At 52.0% G+C, this 21,170-nt stretch overlaps 4 protein-coding genes across 4 annotated transcripts; 2 read left to right on the forward strand and 2 right to left on the reverse strand.

The window, feature by feature from the left end:
• Window positions 1–1,093: 1,093 nt before the first annotated feature.
• Window positions 1,094–7,813, forward strand: NCLIV_050220 (putative subtilase family serine protease; the record flags this gene model as incomplete). The annotated part of the gene is made up of 4 exons (XM_003884575.1): window positions 1,094–5,537; window positions 5,786–5,965; window positions 6,440–6,625; window positions 7,098–7,813. 4 exons carry the CDS (start codon window positions 1,094–1,096, stop codon window positions 7,811–7,813), a joined length of 5,526 nt encoding a protein of 1,841 aa, XP_003884624.1.
• Window positions 7,814–9,873: 2,060 nt separating this feature from the next.
• On the forward strand, window positions 9,874–11,866 carry NCLIV_050230 (conserved hypothetical protein; the record flags this gene model as incomplete). The annotated part of the gene is made up of 2 exons (XM_003884576.1): window positions 9,874–10,318; window positions 10,863–11,866. The coding sequence occupies 2 exons, from the start codon at window positions 9,874–9,876 to the stop codon at window positions 11,864–11,866; spliced, it is 1,449 nt and encodes a 482-aa protein (XP_003884625.1).
• A 2,078-nt stretch (window positions 11,867–13,944) lies between these two features.
• On the reverse strand, window positions 13,945–16,057 carry NCLIV_050240 (SRS domain-containing protein; the record flags this gene model as incomplete). The annotated part of the gene is made up of 2 exons (XM_003884577.1): window positions 13,945–14,417; window positions 15,508–16,057. The coding sequence occupies 2 exons, from the start codon at window positions 16,055–16,057 to the stop codon at window positions 13,945–13,947; spliced, it is 1,023 nt and encodes a 340-aa protein (XP_003884626.1).
• A 2,134-nt stretch (window positions 16,058–18,191) lies between these two features.
• Window positions 18,192–20,150, reverse strand: NCLIV_050250 (SRS domain-containing protein; the record flags this gene model as incomplete). The annotated part of the gene is made up of 2 exons (XM_003884578.1): window positions 18,192–18,664; window positions 19,604–20,150. 2 exons carry the CDS (start codon window positions 20,148–20,150, stop codon window positions 18,192–18,194), a joined length of 1,020 nt encoding a protein of 339 aa, XP_003884627.1.
• Between the last annotated feature and the right edge of the window lie 1,020 nt (window positions 20,151–21,170).

Genomic DNA, 21,170 nt, shown 5'->3' on the forward strand with positions numbered 1-21,170 from the left:
GTGGATTGTCAAATCAAACCCGGCCTGAGGATTGAGTATATGCCTGTTCTCGACTGTATTTCCTCGTTCCCCAGTTTGGGAAGGAGGCTCGCTTCAGCAGCGCTTTGCCGAGGTCATATTTTCCCAAGAAGACAGAATGTGATCGACATTAGAATCATATATCAACAGGGATAACTAGACACCGTTTCAACGTCTTCCACGTCGGTGGCATATCGTGATGTTGAGGCATTGGAGATATTCGTTTCCCGCTTGAAACGTGGGAACCGTTCAGTCTGTTTCTCTGTTTCGTAACGAAGCTGGTTCTGGACGGATTGTGATAATGCTCAGTAGCAACCGTTTTCCTGTGGAGGCTGCGATACCGGAAACAACAAGTCTGTTTGGCATTTGTTGACCGGCGAGAATCGGATAAGGGATAGACAAAAGTTAGGCGTAGTACTTCAGCTTCAGGGAGTCTTCAGAGACTCTGGAACAGTTATACTGGCAGTTCACGATGGAACACAGGGCATTAGGAGAGCCTACGCACGGACGTCTGCGGTGTCAAGTTGGCGATGATATCCGGCAGTTCCGCGCCGCAGACAGGTTCTTGTTCCCTCAGTGCTGCAATTCAAGTCCGTCAGATCTCAAAAGAAGGATCTTTTCTTTTGTGGGGGGACATGGAGAGCCGCACCTTCCTTATGCGCGACGGCATGGCCAAAGTTTCTCCCTTTCGAACGTGCTGTCTTCCAGGCCGTGTCATTCGCCTGCGCGAGGCAGATGTTCTAGCACCGAAAAGGGTGGAAAGTCGCGAACACTGTTCAAGTCAAAACGAGGCCATCTCCACCGACCAGTGCAGTTGCCTTCCAGCAGACACTGCGGTTTAACAGCTGCATGCTCGTGTCCTCGAATATGCAAATGGCGTGCTACATGCCTCGATGTTTTGGCATGCTGGCTCTTCAGTGCGCTGCTGTGTACTACGTCGTTGTCCGTAATCTGGAGACTACCCAATGTGCCTCTCTTATCGATCGTCGGAGGAGTAGCCTCTGAGCCAAGTTATCACCGAACGCCATCTATTCCTTTCCCCGCTCAAAACGAGCTCGATACAGACATACCTACGATGCTCCCCACCCCGCCGTCTGACATGCTCCCGTCCTCTAATCACCCGGGAACGTTTTCGGCTGCGATATCCTCAGCCATTCCAGCCGTGAAGACCATCGAGCATGTGGCGGACTTCTTTCCGGCTGCTCATGAAGGTGGTTCCTCTTTTCAAAGCAGCCAAAAAGAAACCTACCACATCCCTGTATCAGCCTCCCAGCAAAGCCCGCAGACGCCCTCGATGCAGCAGTCCGTCCCATTGCCGCAGCTCCCCCCAACTGTTAGCATCGGCAGTTATGTACTGGACAATGTCGCTGCTTCGTCACCCGGTTCAAGGCTTGTAGGAGCAACACCTCTTTCAGGCCCGAAAGTGGGACACCCGGTGGAAGGAAGCCCTGTGTTGAATGCAAAAGCTGACAAGGACGGCTGGTTTCCGATTGAAGACTTGAAGCTCAGTAGAACACACTTCGACGTCACTCTGAAGCAGGGCGAACGCTTGACCCTTCCGTTTTCTCTCACCGCTAACGAGAAAGCCAAGGTGTTTTTGAGAGCTGCGGCCAACTTCGAGAAGTCGGCCAGGACCATTGAGCGAACTGCGGATCTTCTGTTCATGCACGAGATAGAAGAGAGGCAATCTCAAATGCGCCGAGATCGTGAACGCCAGCAAAATCGTCCTGATCTAGATTGCCGCACGAGTGACGGTCCGTGCCTCTCTGCTGGCGCGTTTGTGAGAGATAGTGGTTCCCCTGAACAGGTGGAACACCTGTCCGTCCAGCAGTCTCCTACCCCAGTCCCATACCACGCAGGTCGACGACTTGGCACAGCCAGCAGCCCCTTCCACGTTAGTGATGCTGCACATCCGCATTACCATGCAAACCTGGGAGGTGCGCCTGCGGTCACGCCTTCCGATGATCGTCGGGGGGGGACTCGACCCCGGCGGAGGCCGGAGTTAGCTGCAAGAGCCAACGGAGTCCAGAGGGCCATTGCGGGGGCCGGAGACGCAAGGCCCTCCTCGGGTGGTAGTGAAGCGCCAGAGAAATATGCAGGCTCCTCCTCACTAGATGGGCTGGGACGCAGCACAACCGGAATCCCGACTTCGGCTGGCGGCCGCATCCAAGGGACTCCCAATTGGCAATATCGGAGGCAAGTGCCATCGGCACCAAATTCTTCCACGGGGGAATCATATAGCATAAGGGGAACAGGAGCCCCCTCGTCGGCAAACCCAGCTGTCCCAGATAACCCTTTCCACCCCCTCGCGTACGATGCTTTGCCAGTGGAACCTTGGGAAGGGTGGTCACACTCCCTTAAGCTGCTGGCAGCCGAAACGAGAAAAGTGGACTGGTCTACCTCCCAGCGTATGCTTCAGTCTGTTCGCCTCCAAGTTGGAGCGGCAATCACCAGTGATTTAGCCACTAGCGTTCGGAGTGACGCCTCGGACTTGGACCTCCCCAGCAGCAGTCGCATCTCGGGGAGGCGGGGAGAGGCCAGGGGTCTCGGATTGGTTACAAAAGACGTTAGCCGCGATCGGGGCGGCGCTCAAAGTTCTTCCACATCAGTTGGTTCACTCGGGGAGGAACGAGGCCCCGCTTTGCCACTATCAAAACTCGAGGTGCAAGAAATAGACAGCACGAACAACTGGCAGTCACACAGCAATCCAGAGAGTCTTTCTCACAACGTAGGGAACCTAGAAGCAAGCTCTCCAATGAAGAAACTGCACCAGCTTGTAGGTGAGGCCACCGAATTTCGGGTTGCTGCCAGCTTGCTGGACCATGACAAAGCACAGGACTCAGAAAAGCGAGACAACGTACCAGTATCCTCACAGAAAGGTGCGGGCAACGTGAACTTCCTGTCGGAAACGAGAGGTGCCGTTACGAATGCTTCGCCGAGCACGCTGTTGGACTCGTCAAAAGCTGATTCACCGACCGCGAACCTGCCGAAACGAAAAACCACGAAAACCAGCCTCTCGATGCCTGACCGGCGTCAGTCCCAGATGATCGTTGTGAATGTGGAAGCCTTAGGCAGCCCGATAGACAAGGACACAGGTCGCCCCCTCTTCTACAATGACCGTATTTTGGTTGGCTGGCGTTGTTCCGACCGTGAACTGCTCGCTCTTAAAGCGCTGGACCTGGAAGAAGAGGAAGAGGAAGTTGGACAGGATGAGAGCGGGCAGTGGAGTCCCACTTCCTCGGTAGTGAATGTGGAGGGAGAGATGCCTTCTCTCTCAGTGCCTCCCTCTCAAGCACTTCCGGAAGATCCAAGGATATCAACTGCAGACGAGGAGCCACACGTGAGCGTGCCTTGTGCTCAGCCAGATTTGAACCGGTCATCCTTCGCGAAGGAAGAATCGGAACGTCGCGTGTGTGGATATGTGCCACCCGATCTGGGTATTGACATCCGCAGCCTCCGGGATTCCCGCCGAACCACATCGGCCTCTTCATCGTCGTCTAATCCAGCTTTTCCTCTCGACCTGTCGCGAGTTAGCGAGCTCTGGCCGAACGCTCCTCGGCCCAGAAACAACACTGTGGAGTCCTCTACTTTTGCTAACGTTAACCGAAACGATAATTCGTCATCGTGGGAGTCGCGCGCAGCGGGTTTTTTTCCATATGAGAGCCAGACACAGCAGGCGTCACGGCCAGGGCTGCCAGAATTGAGTGGCGACACGCTCGGAGCCCCACCTCGGCGACTGCAAGTCTTGGATCGGATGCTCAAAAGCTTTGCGAGCCCGGAAGTCGAGTCGGTGAAAACCCTCTTCCGGAGGCTGCCTCAGAAAAGATCACTGCGAAAGAAAGCCCACCATGACGAAACATGGCAGCGGGCCGAGAATCACATAGATAACCAACGGGCGGTTAATGCAAGTGCAGCTCAAACGAAGTATTCGAATTTTGGTCTTGGTACATCCTCGAGAGACTCTGCAGAAGCGAGGCGAAATCCTGTGTCACGAGCCGGGAACAATACAGCCTCAACAGGAGGCGCTAGGACCAGCAAAGGAAATTCAGATTCTGGTGGTGGCTGGATGTACGAATCAGAACACGCACAGGAACCTGGAACAGGTGGTAAGCTGGAAGGAGGACGCGGGGCAAAAAACAACCGAGACAATGGGACTGAAAACAGTAAGCTCGGAGAATCGGTAAGAAGGAGGCTTTTGGATGACGACGAACTGTGTGGAATGGATCTTATCAAGCTGTCCCTCCAGCATTACCGCGCACGGGTTGAAGGGACCAGACACGATGCAGACCCGGCGAACAACTTTGAAGATGTTGAGGCATTGAAAGCGTTCATGAAGGAGTTCGCATCTCACGATTACGTCGGAGACATTCTATTCCTCGCTCCGGACGCGCCGATCCATGCGCAAGCATTTTCTGCCGTAATGGAAAGTGACACGATGTCGGCCGATAGAGACGAATCTGCGCCTGCCTCGAGTACCTCGAAGCACCCAACAAAGAATGAAACGAAAGGGGAACAAGCTAAAACAAGACCAGCTAACGCGGAACAGCGGCTGGCGCTGGGCCCAGCAGGTGGAGATAGTAGAGGACGAAACAACGCACGTGGGAAGAGCACGGTTGCGAGAAGCACCTTCCCTTCTCGAAACGCAGAACAGAAAAGCGCGTTTCTGAACAAAACCTTTATCGCCGGTAACGACCGGCCTTTCGATTTGAGGGGCGTTGGCGGGCCCGGGCGATATGCGACATCATCAGTCTCGACAGAAGAGCGTGTTCTCGATGAGACACACGGGGGCCGGGGACTGGGTTCTCGAGAGCAGTCCGATCAACAAAACAACTTAAAACGGTCACTGCAGAGAACTCCACAAGTTTCAGAAAGTGGCGAATGGGAAAGTGGGGGCCCGGTCATTCCCAATGATCCTCTGTTCACCCTGCAGTGGGCGCTCGGGTCGCCGCCCCAGGATTCGCATATGACTGCAGAGTTTTGTTACATGCGAGCGCGAGAAGAACTGGAGGGAAGAGCGTCAGAAGCAATAGAAAGAGGGACAGCTGGCCCCCCGCAGCCGACGCCAAGCAGCTCTCAGCTTGCAAAGGTGAGACAGCTCTGTGCGGCTGCTGGCCACAAGGACAAGAACGTAACCGGCGAGAAAATCCGATCCACAGCCCTTGCCGAGGAGGCTGAACATGAGCAAGGAGGAGAAACAGATCAACAGATTTGGGAGGACGAAAGAGGTGAGACGACGCCGGACAGTGCCTCGACTCTCCAGTCAGAGACCCATAAAGCAGATGTCCAAGAACTGGAAGGAGACATGGAAAACGGGCCTTCCAGTCCCTCTCCTAAGACCAGCGCAACGCTGCACGCACTACAAGGCAGCCATATGGGAACAGGTGGAGGTCCAGCAATTGGCGAAAGCTCAGCTGATACAAACAGCATTGACATGGTCAAGGCGTGGCAATTGAGTCTTAGTCCTCAGGAGGATGACAAGCGGAAGAAACCGGAAGTCCTCGTTGCTGTTATTGATACAGGTGTGACCCTGAACTACGCCTCACCAGGCGACGGCGATCACGCCTGTGGCCACACAAAGCCGCGATTCATCTGTTCAGCCGTGTGGCATTCTTGTGAGATAAGCAAGTGAAACACCGAGCAACGAAAAGGGGATTGGGTCCTCCGTGTGTCAAACATTGCAGTTGCTGCTTCTGGCTGTCCGTTAATAGCACCGACACGTTTCCTTCCCAGTCTCAGTCGATCGGAGTTTTTTTGCTTACTCTCTCAGGAGTCAACTATATCCACTCAGACCTTGCAAAGAGCATCTGGGTCAACGAGCAGGAGCTAAACGGCGTGCCTGGATTTGACGACGACCAGAACGGTTATATCGATGATGTGTATGGCTGGAATTTTCTGCACGGGAACAATAACCCTATGGATGACAACGGTCACGGCTCTCATGTTGCAGGTTCGTAGTGCCTCCTTCCTTCCTTCTTGTTTCGGTGTTGAGATAGAGAGTCCAAGCGAGCAAGAGAGTATGTAATGGGGGGAGGCTTACACAGGAGTACTGCGACTGGAAAAACTGGCTTTCCCGCTCGTGACCCGGTCACGCCAGAAAACGAAAACACTATAAGCCTTAATACGCATATATATATATATATACATAGATAGAAATATACATATGAATAGGTGTACTGCCTCTCTAATCCACTCCTCCTGCCTGACTCAAGTGTTCCGCTGCTGCTCTTGTAGTGCGGTGTTGGAAGTGTTTGTGTTGATCCACTCCGGTTCCTCTCGGCACTTGTTTTCTGGACAGCGGTTCATGTCTAGACTATCCTTGTGTTGGGCGCATTCTACACTCAGTTCAGGATGTTGTGGTGTGCTGGTGTGAGATTCGCATGTGCCTCACATATACTTTCTTTATGTTTTGTGAATGTGTTAGGGATTATTGGAGCTCAGAGGAACAATTACCAAGGAGTGTCCGGCATCAGCAGCCACGCTCGGATCATCGCACTGAAGATTCTTAATAAAAAGGGAGAAGGAGATGTGTCGCATGCAATTCCGGCAATCCGATACGCTCTCGACAATGGTGCCAAAGTTATTACCAATTCGTGGGGCGGCATCTCAGGTGAAAACCTCAATTTTTCTGGACCAGAAAGAAGTCACTTACGTGTTTTTCACGTTTTGTACGTCTTCCATTGGTCCCACATAGCGTATAGACTCATATCTCTGGAGACCGATCTCAAAGTAAACATTTTTCCCTCATCGTGGTTGTGTCCGTAGAAACGGGCTGCAAGACAGCGGTGTTGGCCCCGTCACGAGACCCCAGAGTTCCTTTTTTTACCGTATCGGAAACGAAATGTACCCGGTTTTTGTCTAATAATCAGTCATCAGGAAAAGCATGCGACTCTTGAAGGTTAAAAAAGTGTCGCCATCTCGTCACGCAGTCAGGCCCAACCGGTGCCGGCGTGTTTTTTGAGCAGTCAGCGTCTTATTCAGTCAGGAAGTGAACCACCAAAACGGATCGTCCGTACATCGTTCTTCTGAACAGCCGTCCCACTGAGTACGCGGATTATCGGGTGTCGCTGTTCTGTCCTCAGGCCCAGGAACTCAGATTTTGGGAGTTCTGTTGAAGGAGGCAGTCGCTGACGCGAGTGGAAGCGTCTTTGTTATCGCAGCAGGAAATGATGGCATGGATATTTCGAAGGATCCGTATTACCCAGCTTCTTTCTTAAGGGACTGGACCATCACGGTGGCAGCTCATGCACGTGATGGTGCCTTACCGAAATGGTCAAACTATGGCCACAATACTGTTCACCTTACAGCACCGGGGGAAAACATCACCAGCACATGGATGGGGAGTGGATACCGCCTGAGCAGCGGAACGTCAATGGCGGCACCTATGGTCAGTGGCGTTGCCGCAGAGATCCTCGCCTACAATCCTATGCTTCAACCTCAGCAAGTGGTGGATGTGCTTGTCCAAAGTGCCATCACGGATAAACGACATGCGAATGTCTCTCTCACAGGAGCCCGTCTGAACGCGTATCGGGCTATTGTTCTTAGTCAGCTTCAATTCATCTCACTATCCCCCGCGGAACTACATGTCGGCGGAACTGCAGATCCTATCGGAGAAGTGGAAATTCTTTTTCAGTCACTCATGCTCCCCCCTGGTGTGTACGAAGGGAATATCGAGCTCGTGTACTCCAGACGCCTAGCCAGCACGCGAGGCCTGGGGGTTCTCTCGGGCGTTCTCAAGCGAAGAATCGTCCAACTGGTTCAAGTGACCCTGCCTGTAAAGTTAACAATCGTCCAATGATCGTCTGAACAGATCCGTCACGCTTACGACTAAAACACATCTGACACCATCAATAGACGTCAAGGCGGAGATATTCTGGACACTCATGATCGACGGGAACCGTATGGGTCACGCATGCATGCATGTGTATATATGCATGTATTCTGGCATGGAAGAGCGGGTGCATGGCTCGCTGTCAATATTTGTTTCTGTATGTAACAGGAAACATTTTCTAAATGACAGGTTCACTTGCAAGCAGGCGAAGCCTTCGTCAGTCGTAGGCTTCCACCAGTCCAGGCGCGATCGCCAGCGATCTGGTTGGCTCGGTACAATTACATTCCAACTTCTTGAGGTTTTACTACATTCAAAACTCTACCTTTTCGATCTCTGCTCGAATACTGTCGAGAGATTGGGAAAATAAATTCCCTCTGTGTGGCTAAGTGTTACTCCGACACTCCGCGAGGGAAAATCAAGCGTTCTCCAGAAAGCGTGGTCTGGACAACAATACACCAACTTCAGGATCTTTCTGCTACTACTCTGGCAACGACCCAGCAGCTAACCCAAGTCCGTAGTTTCGTGTATGATCCTGGAAGTCCACGAGCACGCAGTTCTGGAACTTGTGCTACGTGCATAAAAGCAAGCTATGCTCACATATACGCATACTCTGGGCACCCCGTCACTGGTCTTCCGATTAATTTGCGGGAAAGGGTTCATTCGAATGTGTGAATGAATGAGGAGAATGCACATTCGCATGAAGTCATTGTACACTTCCTTGGCTGCCAACTTTGAAGATGAAATCAGTGCTTGAGTCGACAGCGTACGTAGACGAGGCACATTTACACATGAGAAGTGAGCGTACATGCCAAACTAATAGGCCGCCTGGAAAGGAAAGCAGTGATCGACTGGATCACAGCATATGTCGCTGAGCCAGAATTAATACAAAGAAAACCCAAGAAACGCTGGCTTGATGCGATAGGTGTGTGGTCCACGAACTATAAAAGCGCAAATTCCCCCCCTGAAAAACAGATTGCACACCACAGGAGAGTACGCTTAGACAGAGAGGCAAGCTGGTTTTGCTTGCTTGCTGTACCATGTAATTCTTCGCTAACAGGAAAGAGTAAACGGATTCTTAGAGCGGGTGCTCGATCAGTACGAGCCGTCTAGCGAATAGTTTCTTGCCACGTTTCCCATCGTGAGATAGTGCATGTGCATGCTGGATGCATGCGACGAAACCTTGGCATTCCCCGATTTGATTCAGTACGCCTCAAGCGCACGCACTTTCGGGTGAATATATCTCGGCAAGTTCATCCGAAGAGAAGCGATCTGGTACTCAGAGTCTGCCTCTACGTGTACATCGTTTGCCCTTTTGGTGCTTGGTGGAACTATCGAAATTTCGCGGTTATGTGCTGCTGCGCGTCGTGACAAGCCGGTGTCTCTCAACGTGGCCGATGAACGCATGGTGACTGTCATTGCCATCCTACGATGGGTTGCCACCTTCAAAACTTCTCCAGTCGAATTTCATTTCTTGCATTTTCCAGGGGCACCGTTTGTAGGAAAAAGTTCTGAGGAAAAGAATGCGAATGGCGATTAGTTGCATGCAGGAACGGGCGCTATTGGCAGAGACTCCAACGCGCCAACTACAGCTGCGGTAGATCGCAATGGCGACTGGAAGAATTATGTTTTCTCTTCCTGTCCCGAGCTCTACTGTTGTCTTTGTTCTCGCCCTGGCCGCAGTTTCCACAACGTCTTTCGTCCTGAGTGGATGCGCCGAATCTTCTACACTCTGGCGGGCTCATGGACCCCCGCATAACCAGGAGACAAGGCCTGATGTCGCCGACAAATTTGATAGTCTTTCTTCGCCTGAAGTGGAAAGCCACTTTCCTAGTTCAGCCCTTAGTATGAAGCATGCCCCTGGGGATTCTTGCGCCTCCAACGCAGCTGAACTGCTAGGGGAGTCGCAAATTGACACAAACTCTCCAGCGTGTAGCGAGAGCGCCGCCGACATCCCCGAAAACCCCGTTCACCCTTTTGCACGTGATGCGGCTGCGACTTCCTTTACATCGTGCCCAGTAGGCGTGCGCATGTGGTCTGCAGAAAATAACGGGTTTTGTGCGCCTTGTGAACATCGTCCACAATCTAGAGCACGTCGGAGCAACGCTTCGCAGGTTGTGACGGGAAAAAGTCGACCGGAAAAGGAAGAGCAAAGCACAGACGCTACGGGCATGGAGAATGATGTGCGAGTTTCCCGTACACCTGTAAAACACGAAGAAAAAGGACCTCGCTCGCATGTGAAGGCTGACAGAAACAATGGCAATCAGAACACGACTTCGAGTAAAGCAAGTCGTGGGGAGGAGGGTTCCTCACAAGACGGGAACGTGCACCAAGCTCCGCCGGTGCTTGCAATTGAGTGGAAACGCTTCCCTTACGACTTTGCTCGAGGCGAATTTGAAGTCCATGGATTTCCACTCTACATAGAAGGACATTCGCGCATCCGCCCTGCACACCTTCAGCAAGATGCTGACACCGGTGAGGACCTATGAGAGGGAGACTGGCGGCCTCGGTGAAAGAGCGCATCTGTTCCAATTGGTGAACGCGCCTTCTGCAAGAGAGATAAAGGGGGAGATAGGACAAAAACGAAGGAGCGAGAAACGTGGCATAAAAAGGTGTATTTCAGATCGTCATTGGCGCGAGCGCCTATGCCTTCTCACTAATCTTGGTATCAGGGGATCTACAGGAAGCTGCGAAGTCAAAAGCTTGCGCATAGTTCCATACTCGTATCTAACTAGGGGGACGGGCGACTACACACGAACCAATGAAGCAAGCAGAGCTGCCTGTGGCCCATCCTTGTCGATGGGAGAGGGTGAACTGCTGCCTGTCAGGACTCCTAGCATGCAGGCTAAACGCGCAGCCGTATTGCACGCAGCAGTATAGGGTGCGAAGCCGCTTGTGTAAAGCTTTGGGGTCTTTGGGATTTGTTCCCGGACTCTCTTTCGGCTCGTATGCGCTCGTCTTCCTTGCTCGTGCCTTCTCGATTGTTCATTGGTTCTTCTGCGTGGCGTGTTCCAATCAGGGAAGTCGATCTGGGACGGCAGCGTGGTTCTTGCGAGGTTCGTTGCTCAGCGTCTGTTCCCTTTGCCCCAAGCGCGTGAGCCATCCTCGTCTGCCAAAGATTCGAGGGTGCCTCGATCTAACAAGGGAGCACCAGGAGAGGGAAACACACCACCCCGCCGAGTCGTGCTGGAACTGGGCGCGGGTGTCGGCGTCGCTGGCCTTGCAGCGGCTGCGGCGCTCGCCGCTGCCACACGTGCGTCTCGGGATCACCAGCGACGCGAGGGAGAAGTGAAGACGTGCCAAGGAATTGACAGGGATGCTTGTGCGACGCAGAGAGACGTACGCCAGACCAGCCAAGTGTCGAATATCGCAGGTATCGGCGTCTCAGGCACCAATGCCGACATTACAAGCCCACAACGGAATCAAGTTATCGTGACAGACTTGCCATATTGCTTGGAGGCGTTAGCTGAGAATATCAGACGGAATAGGCACTTCGCTGTAGAGAGGAAGTCTTCTGCACGTACCGCAGATGCTGAGGAGAGTAACGGGAGTGCACATGACGCCGTGAAGACGCAGACGACCATGGACCCGTACGTCGAGCAAGTGAAAAGCGAGGTGTCTGTATGGCCACTAGACTGGAATGAGCCTGATAAGTTTGCCGAGATTTCTGACGGAGTTCTGAATCCTGGAGAAGTCCAGGTGCTGCTTGGGGCAGATATTGTCTGGCTGACGAGCCTCGTAGAACCGCTGGTCAAGACGATTGACTGGTTCTTTGAGGAGAATCGAAAGTGGATGCTGCAGACCACTGGTGAGACGAGGACCGAAGAAACAGAGAAGATACGCTCGAGACCTTCTCCCTTGGTGGCCTACATCTCTCATCAGACGCGTTCGGAAAAAACGGACGAGATGCTGTTCCGCACGCTTTCCGCAACAGGCCTTGAGGTCGAGATACAACAATTTGACGACCCCGTCGCGAACAGAAGTCCAAATATCCGTATCCTAAAGATTTGGAAAAGCCGCTGATGCGTCCGCGCGTCACTTCCTACTATTCTTTCATCTGTCACCTTTACGTCAAGTCGCACGCAGTGTCCGACGCCAGGGTTGGCTTTCCTTCGTCTTGGCCGGAAAAGGTAAATATGCTGTCTCTTTTCCCTCTTTGTTTACATCTTTGTTTGTGAACCGCAGAGAAGGCCGTCTTCTACGACGGTGGCAGCAATCGTGTACCACTTCGAACGGATTGTCTTTGTTAGTCATGTACCAAGGACCATTGCTGGAGCCAGCATCTGCCAACGTACTCCCGCCCTCTCGTCTGCTATCTGTTATTAGACAGGATAGCAAACGACAGGTCGGCTTTCGCCGACGAATCTCACTCCGCAAAAGTGGCGCCTACGGTGACTTCTGTCAGACTATAAGCTGCAACTCGAGAGACGGAAAGAACATAATCCGCTCGCTTGTAGTATTGTATTCTGGAGAAGACGCTTTTTTACATGACAGCTCTACAAGTTTTTGTTCAAAGCGAGATACGGAATCACAGGGATCATTTGGCCCTTAGCTTCTTAACACTCGCGGCCAGGCTGTGAATGAGGGCATCAAGAGCTGAGAAAGGCCAGTACGGCTGAGGTTCTTTGGGTTCGGTCTAACATCCCGTTAAGATATATAGATCACATGGCTTCGGGTACTTTGAGATCATATCAACGGCGAGAAGAGAAGTGTGTTTCAAAGAAAATGGCTGTTTAGCCGGGAAGTTAGCGTCTAAAATATATAACCGGGTATCGACTTAGATGCACAGACGGACATAATTAATCCTTACCCTGGTTTGACGGTAATAGTTATACCGCCACAGGGAGCCTCGCGGCGACGTAGTTAAAGCGAAAAGTATGTATTCATCATTAAAACAGCCCTTAAGTGTAAGCAAAGCATACACTCGTTTTCTTTCGAGACAACGCTATTGTTTTTGACAAAACCAATCGGCAGATGCGAGTAGCCTTCTAGCTCTCATATGACTGACATCCAGTTCCACATACGGCTTCTGGATATACATGTTGTTGGCGCATCAGCAGTGCGACAAGTCTCATACACAGGGCATGATTTGAAGCGTTGGCCTCTGGCATTCAGCAAAGTCTTGCAAGACAGAGGTCCTCATATTACTTCGGCAACTCAGTGAACCTCCGGCGTTGACGAGTTCAAGTGCGCAGCATTCGCCGAATCAACATACCGTGTTTTAGCCATCAGCGGTGTTTCCCTGGTACCTTCTTTCATCACCCTTCATTGACTGGCCTCTCCCCTCGATAACGCTTACGCTGGTGACGTTCATGAAGTCGAGATACAAGCGTCACTCGACTCTCATCCAAGCTACGTACCTCACAAATGTATCACCTGATTTGTTATACGTCAATGAGCTGGGGAGACAAAGTTAGCGAGGACGCTGCGCCGAAGCCCCGCTTTTCTTGTCCCGTCTGTCAGATCAATCTGCTGACCTGGTTGGCCAACATTGTCGTGATACGTGTGTGGAATGCGAAGAAAGCATAAACAGATCCGGAAATGGAGAGCCAAAGTCATATTTCTTTGGAGGGAGAGACTCTTCCTCTCTTTCCATATGGTCACCTGTCTGCCGACGTGTGTTCCCATCGCCAAGCTCTTTGCCACACACCGGAGTGTAAAAAAATCGCCACGTCTTTGTGTCGCTTTTGATAAATTGAAACGACAGGTCGAATGGTACCTCCCTAACGCGAGAGCGAGTCCGTCCCGCATGACCCGCTCAAGCACAAGGCAGGACAGCAACCAGTAACCGTACAGCTCCGCATCCCGGTGGAAGATAAAAACAAGAAGAGGAAGCCTGTGGTGGTCTCCGGTTTTCGCACCCTGCTGCTGGCCGCGCCTGATCATAATAGACAAAAAATCGGCTTTCCAACCTCTGGATGCTGCTGTCACCACGCGCTCCACCCCAGAAGAACCGGACGCTTTGTGCCTAACTCAATTCTGTACGGCGGGGGGACGCTGAATGTGTATCTAGCTCTGCAGGAGCCAATGATTATTAGAACTGATGCTGCCGCCTGAAAACGGAAAAATATCACGAAATGATGTGTGAGTGCAAACAGGGTTCACCACATAGTTGTCAACACCAGAGACACACTGAAGACAGAGGCAATAAGCGTTGTGCTCCATTTTCCGGCGCTACTTCCAGAGGTCTCAGGCGATATGGTTGTGGTTTCGGAAGATGTGCCACTTGCTTCGCCGCCGTCTTCTGCCTTCGCCACTTGGATGACTACGTTGCAGTCTTGCGAAGCATCTTGCTTGTCGCCAGTCTTTCTACACTTGTAATACAGAGTCGTCGGCTGGGCCGGCAACTGCGGCACCGTCAACGTGTAAGCTGGAGGATTGTCGGTGCCTGCTGTGGTAGCGTGCTTCACTAGGGAAGCACCAGCCAGACGCTCTTTTATACGAACCTGGTCCCTGAATGTGTCTGCTGTGAAGACTTTGTCAAAAAGTTCTGGAGTAAGATATTGGTTGTTCCCGCAAGCAAAGGTTACCGACTGACTAGCAGAGGTGACTTCCAGACTGAGCGTATCATTGTCTCCTTGGCAGGTTCCTAGAAGAGAGAAAAACACATAGCAGACCCTCAGCAGAAAAAGAAACCATGAGAGCCACACGGGAGCACGCAAGGCGAGAGGCCCGCCCGACCTGTACACTGCACTCCAGGCGCTGCGAAGCCCCGCCATCAAGTCGCCAGCAAGACACCTGGAGCACGTTTGGATAACCAAAAATGCTCGTAGAATAACTATGTACCATCAACTACAGAGCCAGAGCAGCGTCGCGCACACGCCTTCTATTCCAAGCGCCGATATAGCACAATAGAACTTGGATCCGGTAAACAAAGACATTCAAGATCTAAACCAGTACTCCCTCAACAACAGCAAAGGAAATAAGCCAGGAGCTTCTATCGGTTCAGTCGGTAGCTGCTCCAAATAACGTCCCAGGAAAGCAAAGCAAATCCGCGAGGCACCGCCGCCACAACACCACAATATACCCTCCATTCTATCTTGATATGTTTGACAGGGGACTCTCGCAAACCGGCCCTAGAGGCTGGTGGGACCGGCTGTGGTTCACTAGAAACGGTGCTTCTCTTATACTTCGATTGTAGCTGCTGACGAGACAAAGCATCTACGTTTAACATCTCTCTGGTACCTTTTGCGCCCAATATTATATTGTTCGCTGACTGACGAACGATGTTGTGGGGCCTCGTCAACTCGGCTCTCGTGACCGTGACAAAACAGTCTGCTTCACAAACACCGCCTTTGTCCAATATCGCGACTACTTTTTTATCTACAACGCACCGCCTGTCCACCTTGGCGGCTACACGCTCCAACGACACCTCCGTGCCACTCTTGAAAACCCCCCGCCCGCAGGTACGAACCCTTATTCGCCAGATGCAGTTTTGGCTCCGTGCAATTGGGACTGTAGGAGACTCCGGTGTTGCCGAGGAAATCCGAAATCCCACCCCAGTCCTTCCACCTTTCCTTCCTCTGATTGAGAAAATAGTTGCAAGTTGCGGAGCAGAACGAGCCACAGACAAAGACCTCTTTGCAGGTGTTCCGGCCGGTGCATTGTGCATTTGAGGTGTGATGTCAAGAGTTGAGGTCGCACGGAATTGTCTGCAGACTTACTATGTTCGGGATAACCAGATCCTCGCTTCGGTGGTCCCCAAATTGAAATCTGAACCGTGCAGTTTTTCTCTGAGGGCTTCTGGGCGACGGGCGTTATGCCGTCACGACTGAGTGTGACGGTCTGTGTCGCGGAGGTGCATTTTACATAAATTGTGCTCGCTTGTTGAACGGATGTTGCGGTAATCGAACCGCCGGTGGATTGCGGCTCCCATGTAACATCTGCAAGTGTGAAGTCCACGGCGTTCGTGCAATCCGACGTTTCGCATACCTTTTTGACACCCGAGGTGCTCGGGGGAGGGGGATACAGATGCTCAACGCCACTCTCACACGAAAAAGTAACTGGGTCGTTGCCTTTTGCATCGAGTTGCAAAACCGACTTACCCGTTGTGCATTGGCTTTGTTCGGCAACTAAAAATTGGAGACGGAAACTGCAAAGGGAGACCACGAGGAAACATGCACTCAGCCATGAACACAAGCGACGACAAAACACTGGCCGCCTGCCAGCAGCGACCGTCGTGGCGGTCTTCAAGGCCCCTGGATTTTGGGTCATTCTTATATTGCTTGCCGAGGGATACAACAGAGACACGAGACAATGGAATAACAAAGCACCAAAAATGTGGCAGGTGCGCTTCTCTTGTAGATTGTAGATGAGAGGGCTGCCTACCAATTGTACTACAATAGCTGAGTGCTGAAATTCGTAGCAATAATCGCGGGCTGTCTTGTAGGGGGAATGGACGAACCGCGGGGATTGCGGCAGCCGCCAAAAGAGGTACTGAGAAATGTCTAGCCCGTCCGTGCGGCTGTCGCCTTGTGGGTCGCCGAAAACGGACAGCGCTCATCTCGCGAAAAACCCACTCTTCTTCGCGTGTTTGATATGAAGCATGGCAAATCAACTCACGCGTCCCGGCTCCTCAATTTTCCAAATACAGAAAAACGGGGCTGCCTCGAGAAACATGCAGCCTTCCTGTCTCTCCGCTGTCCCCTCTGTTCCAGTGCGCAGCGGCACCTTCCAGGTCCCTTGCCAGAAACCCGCGGCTCAGGTAGAAGCGACAGGTCACCGCCATCGGCGGGTGCGGAGCATCGATTGGTAGCCGATTTTATGTAGGCAGCAGCCTTTGTGTCGCAAGCAAGCACTGTTTCTTTGGTCTAGTTAGCCGTTCCCAAGAGATAGAACACGCATGCCAAGATGGATGTTGTTCAGTGCGGGGACATACCGTTGTCGTCCGTCCGTGGCCTCGTCGAGTGAGGCTTTCCAACCCATCCCCACACCCGCGCAAGACCAAAATCTCAGAACAACAAAGGCCGCTAATAAAGATGGACACTGCAAGTGAGTATACACTCGCACTACCGTCTACACTGCCGCTACACCAGCAGCTGTACGGACCTGCTTCACTGTGTCTGGTTGAGCTTCAGTACGTATCAGCAAGCGTCGATGCGGTTCAGTGGGGGCTTGAATCCACCTGAGGAGGAATGAGCTAAATGCTGGCGAGACTATTCAGCTATAGAAAAATCACGCAGACTACCAGTATTTCACATTACACGGGGAGTCGGTGAGAACAATCAATTTCTGCGCATTTCACGGGATACTTCTAGAAAATGACACCGCATTCACACATGCGCATACTATGGTCCACATAAAAATGATAACATACTCTCGCTCGGTTTGGAAATCCATTTCGGCTCGAAAAGGCGACCACGTTCGGCTTTACAAGAGCAACTCAAGAAACCTAAGGTGCCGACGAGTTCAACTACCTAGAATTTTTTCCATAAATTGCCGTCAATTGTTCTCGCCAGCAGCGGTGTCTCCATGGTTCCTTATTTTCAAAACTATACATTCACTGCCCTCTCCCCTCGAGAACCACAGCCCGCCAGCGGCTGATGAAGTCGAGAAACAGGCGGAACCTGACTATCGTCCACAACGTTTCTATCACCAATTTTTTTGTCACCTGATTTGCCACACATCGCATATCTAGGCAGACGGTGTTAGCAAGGACGGCGGGGTCATTCACCGGGATTCTCTGCCCCGCCTTTTGAGCCCATCCTGCCAATATGTTGAACCAGTTGGCTTACGTTTCCGTCAGACGTGGGCTGAATGTTCGGCCAGCACAAAAAAAACGTAGAATTGGGGAACTATGTTCAGATGTCCTGTCATGGAGACACGCTTTCTCCCCGTTCACGAGTACAGCTCTCACCTGACCCCCCTCCCACACACCGACGTTGTTGCTGCACACCAGAGCGCCAAGAAAATCGCCACATCGTTGTGTGGCATTTGAAGAAAAAGAAAGGAACGGTCGAAGGATACCCTCAAACAACAGAGGTGGAGCCCGGCTCACCCAACCCGCTCATCAACAAAACCAGGAACACAACCCAGTCACCTCACTGTGCAGCCGGCCACCTGTAACTGAAGGGAACGGAAACCATTGGTTATCTGTGTTTTTCGCGCCCTCCCGCTGGCACGATCGTTTCCAAATAAACCGAATTTCGGCCTGCCAACCCCCGCTGCTACTAAGTCATCACGGGCTCGACCCCAGAAGAACGGGAGGCGTTACGTGGAACTCTGTTTCTGCCCTGGGGGATGCTGGATGTGCAGGCTAGCTCGGCCGGAGACGCTGATCATTAGAAGTAATACTATCGCCAGAAAACTGGGCAGATGTCGTTGAAGGACTTGAGAAGACAAAATAACCTCATATCATTTTCGTCAACAGCAGAGCGACACTGAAGACGGAGAAAGCCAGCGACTTGCTCCACCTTTCAGCACCAGTTCCAGATGTCTCAGGCGGTATGGTTGTGGTGTCGGAAGACGGGCCACTTGATCCGTCGCCGTCTGCTGCTTTCGCGACTGTGATGACAACGTTGCAATCTTTGGCACGGGCATCTTTGTCCGTGCCCGTCGCACATTTATAAAAAAGCGTCTGACTCTCGTCTGGCAGCTGTGGTACTGTCAATGTGTAGGCTGGTGTGTTCGGATTGCCTTCCGGGGACGCGTGCTGCACCAGCGAAGCACCGGCAAGAGTATCTGCCAGTGGGGCTGTGGATTCGCACCCGTCTGATTGGCAAATCTGATCAAAAAGCTTTGGCGTGAGATTTTGGTCGTTCCCGCAAGCAAAGGTTACCGATTGACTAGCAGAAGTGATTTCCAGCCTGAGCGGACCATTGTCTGAGTTGCAGGTGCCTAGAAATGACAAAAACACACAGTAAATCCTCAGAGCACAAAAAGATACCATGAGAGCCACACGGGAGCACGCAAGGCGAGAGGCCTGCCCGAGCTCTACAGGGCACTCCAGACGTGGCTCTGCCACGCATTCAAGTCGCCGGCAAGACACCTGGAGCACCCTTGGATAACCAAAATTGCTCGTAGAATAACTATGTACGGTCAACTCCAGAGGCACCGCATTGACGCTCAGAAGGTTACTACGATTCCTACCGCCAATCTTTCTCAACAGAAGCAGCGACACTATCCCTGCTATTCTGCCTCGTGTGTTGGACAGGGGACAATCATACCCGCATCTGCGGTTACCAAGGCCGACATGTGTTCATAAAAAAAGCCTGGTTCTCCCATTCTTCGCTGTTAGCTGCTAAAGCAACAATGCCTTTATATTCAGCTTGTCCCACCCACCATTTCCCTCCATCATATTCTTCATCGACTGACGCAGGAACGAAGCTGTGTGGACTAGATAACTCTGCACCCGAAATCATGATGAAACAGTATGTTTCACTGGTTTCAGGCTTGACCCATGTCTCTATTACTTGCTTCACTCCAGTCTACTGCCTATGCACGTTGGCCACTCCTCGCTTTATCAGCACATTCCTTCAACTCTCGGAAACCCCGAATACGCAGGTGGGTTTACCGTACTCTGCGAGGTACAGAATGAATGGACCCCGGGCAGTGGGGGCTGTAGGAGACTCCGTTTTAACTACGAAAAACCCAACTTCTCACCGCATTCCTTCCTTTTTGCTCCCTCTGTTTGAGCAAGTGTTCTCAAGATGGGATGCAGAACGAAGTCATAGACAAAGAACTGACAGCAGGTGTTCCAGACGGTATAGTTGAGGTGTGATGTGAGGAGATGTGGTCGCACGGAATTGTTTGCAAACTTACTGGGTACGGGATAACTAAATCCTTGCTTCGGTGGTCCCCAAATTGAAATCTGAACCGTGCAGGCTTTCTTTGAGGAGCTCCGGCCGGCGGGTGGTTTGGAATCCAGACGGGATAAGTGTGTTTCTGTAGCTGTGTCTGTGCATTGGAAATAAATTGTGCTCGCTTGTTGAACATCGGTTGTGGTAATCGAAAGGCCGTTTGACTGCGATACCAACGAAACGTTTGTAAGGGACATGCCTACAACATCTGTACAAGCCGACGTTCTGCATACTTGCGTCGCCTCGGACCTGTAGGGGGGATACAGATAGCTAACGCCATTCCCGCATGTGAAATCAACTGGGGTAGCATCTTTTGCGACGAGCTGCAAAACCGACTTGTCCGATTTACACTCGTTTTTTTCAGCATCGGAATATTGAACACGAAAACTGCAAACGAAAACCACGAGGAAAGAAGCACTCAGCCATAAACACAAGCGACGACAAAACACCGTCCGCCTGCCAGCAGCTACCGTCGTGGCGGTCTTGAAGGCCCCTGGATTTTGTGTCATTGTTTTACTCTTTGTTAGCAGACACAGGAGAGAATCATGAGAACACTGAATGAAACAAACTACAGACCCGTGAAAGATGTGTTTAATGCGTGGAGTATAACAGCGAGACATTTTCCCAGTTTTTACTTCTGCAGATGAGAGCTACAATTGCCGACAGTCGCTCCGTCGGGCTCTGTCCTGAAAGGGGGGCGGGGTTGGAGGAGGGGGGGACGGGGAGGAGGGGGGACCGTCGCGGCGGCAGCAAACGATGCTCTCGAGAACCCTTTCGCGCCTCCGCGCCAGAGGCACCCCTCTGCTCGCCGAAAACAGGGACTGTTGGTTTTTAGAAAAATCCTCTAGCTCCCCGTGTTTTTAGAGAGGCTGTCAGATCCAGTCCCCATGACTCACCTCCCTGCTCGCTGAAGATAGCGAACGTTGATGAGTCCAGAAAAAACAGGTCTGTCGCTTCATCCTCCATTCGTCTTGCTTGTCTTGAGTCTCGCAAGCCAGCTCCGATTTCAGAAAGCGGTGAGCATGGCAGCAACGATCAGTCTCTACCACCGGCAAGTGAGGACAGACGACGGGTAAGAATTTTCGATGAACAACAAATCTCCCTACGGTGTTCATCTCGGTTGTCCGTGTGAGCTCGATGCCGGGTAAATTGTCGACAAGGAGAACATAGCTGTTCTGGTAGTCGTTTCCAAGAGCGGAAAAAAAGCCACATTCTGTGTCCCTGGCGCCTCATTCGTTTGAGGTTCTCCGAGGAAACGCGAAGTACGCTCAGGTCTGCAACCTCTGTACAACAGAACCAAGCCCTTATGGAACAAGGCTGCAAGCGAATATACTCTCGTGGTACCGCTTACACTATTACGTTTTGGGGTAGGACCTGCTGTCAGTCCGTGTAAGTTTTACCACGTGCCATTACGCATCGATATGGGTCAGTTGGAGCTTGCAATCCACCGGGGAACGCGAAAGAGCTGACAAGCCTATTCAGAAATGGATGACCCCGCAGCCAACGGTAATGTCCGTTACATGAGTGCG

The sequence above is a fragment of the Neospora caninum genome, chromosome X, assembly GCF_000208865.1.
Source record: "Neospora caninum Liverpool complete genome, chromosome X".
NCBI lineage: Eukaryota > Apicomplexa > Conoidasida > Eucoccidiorida > Sarcocystidae > Neospora > Neospora caninum.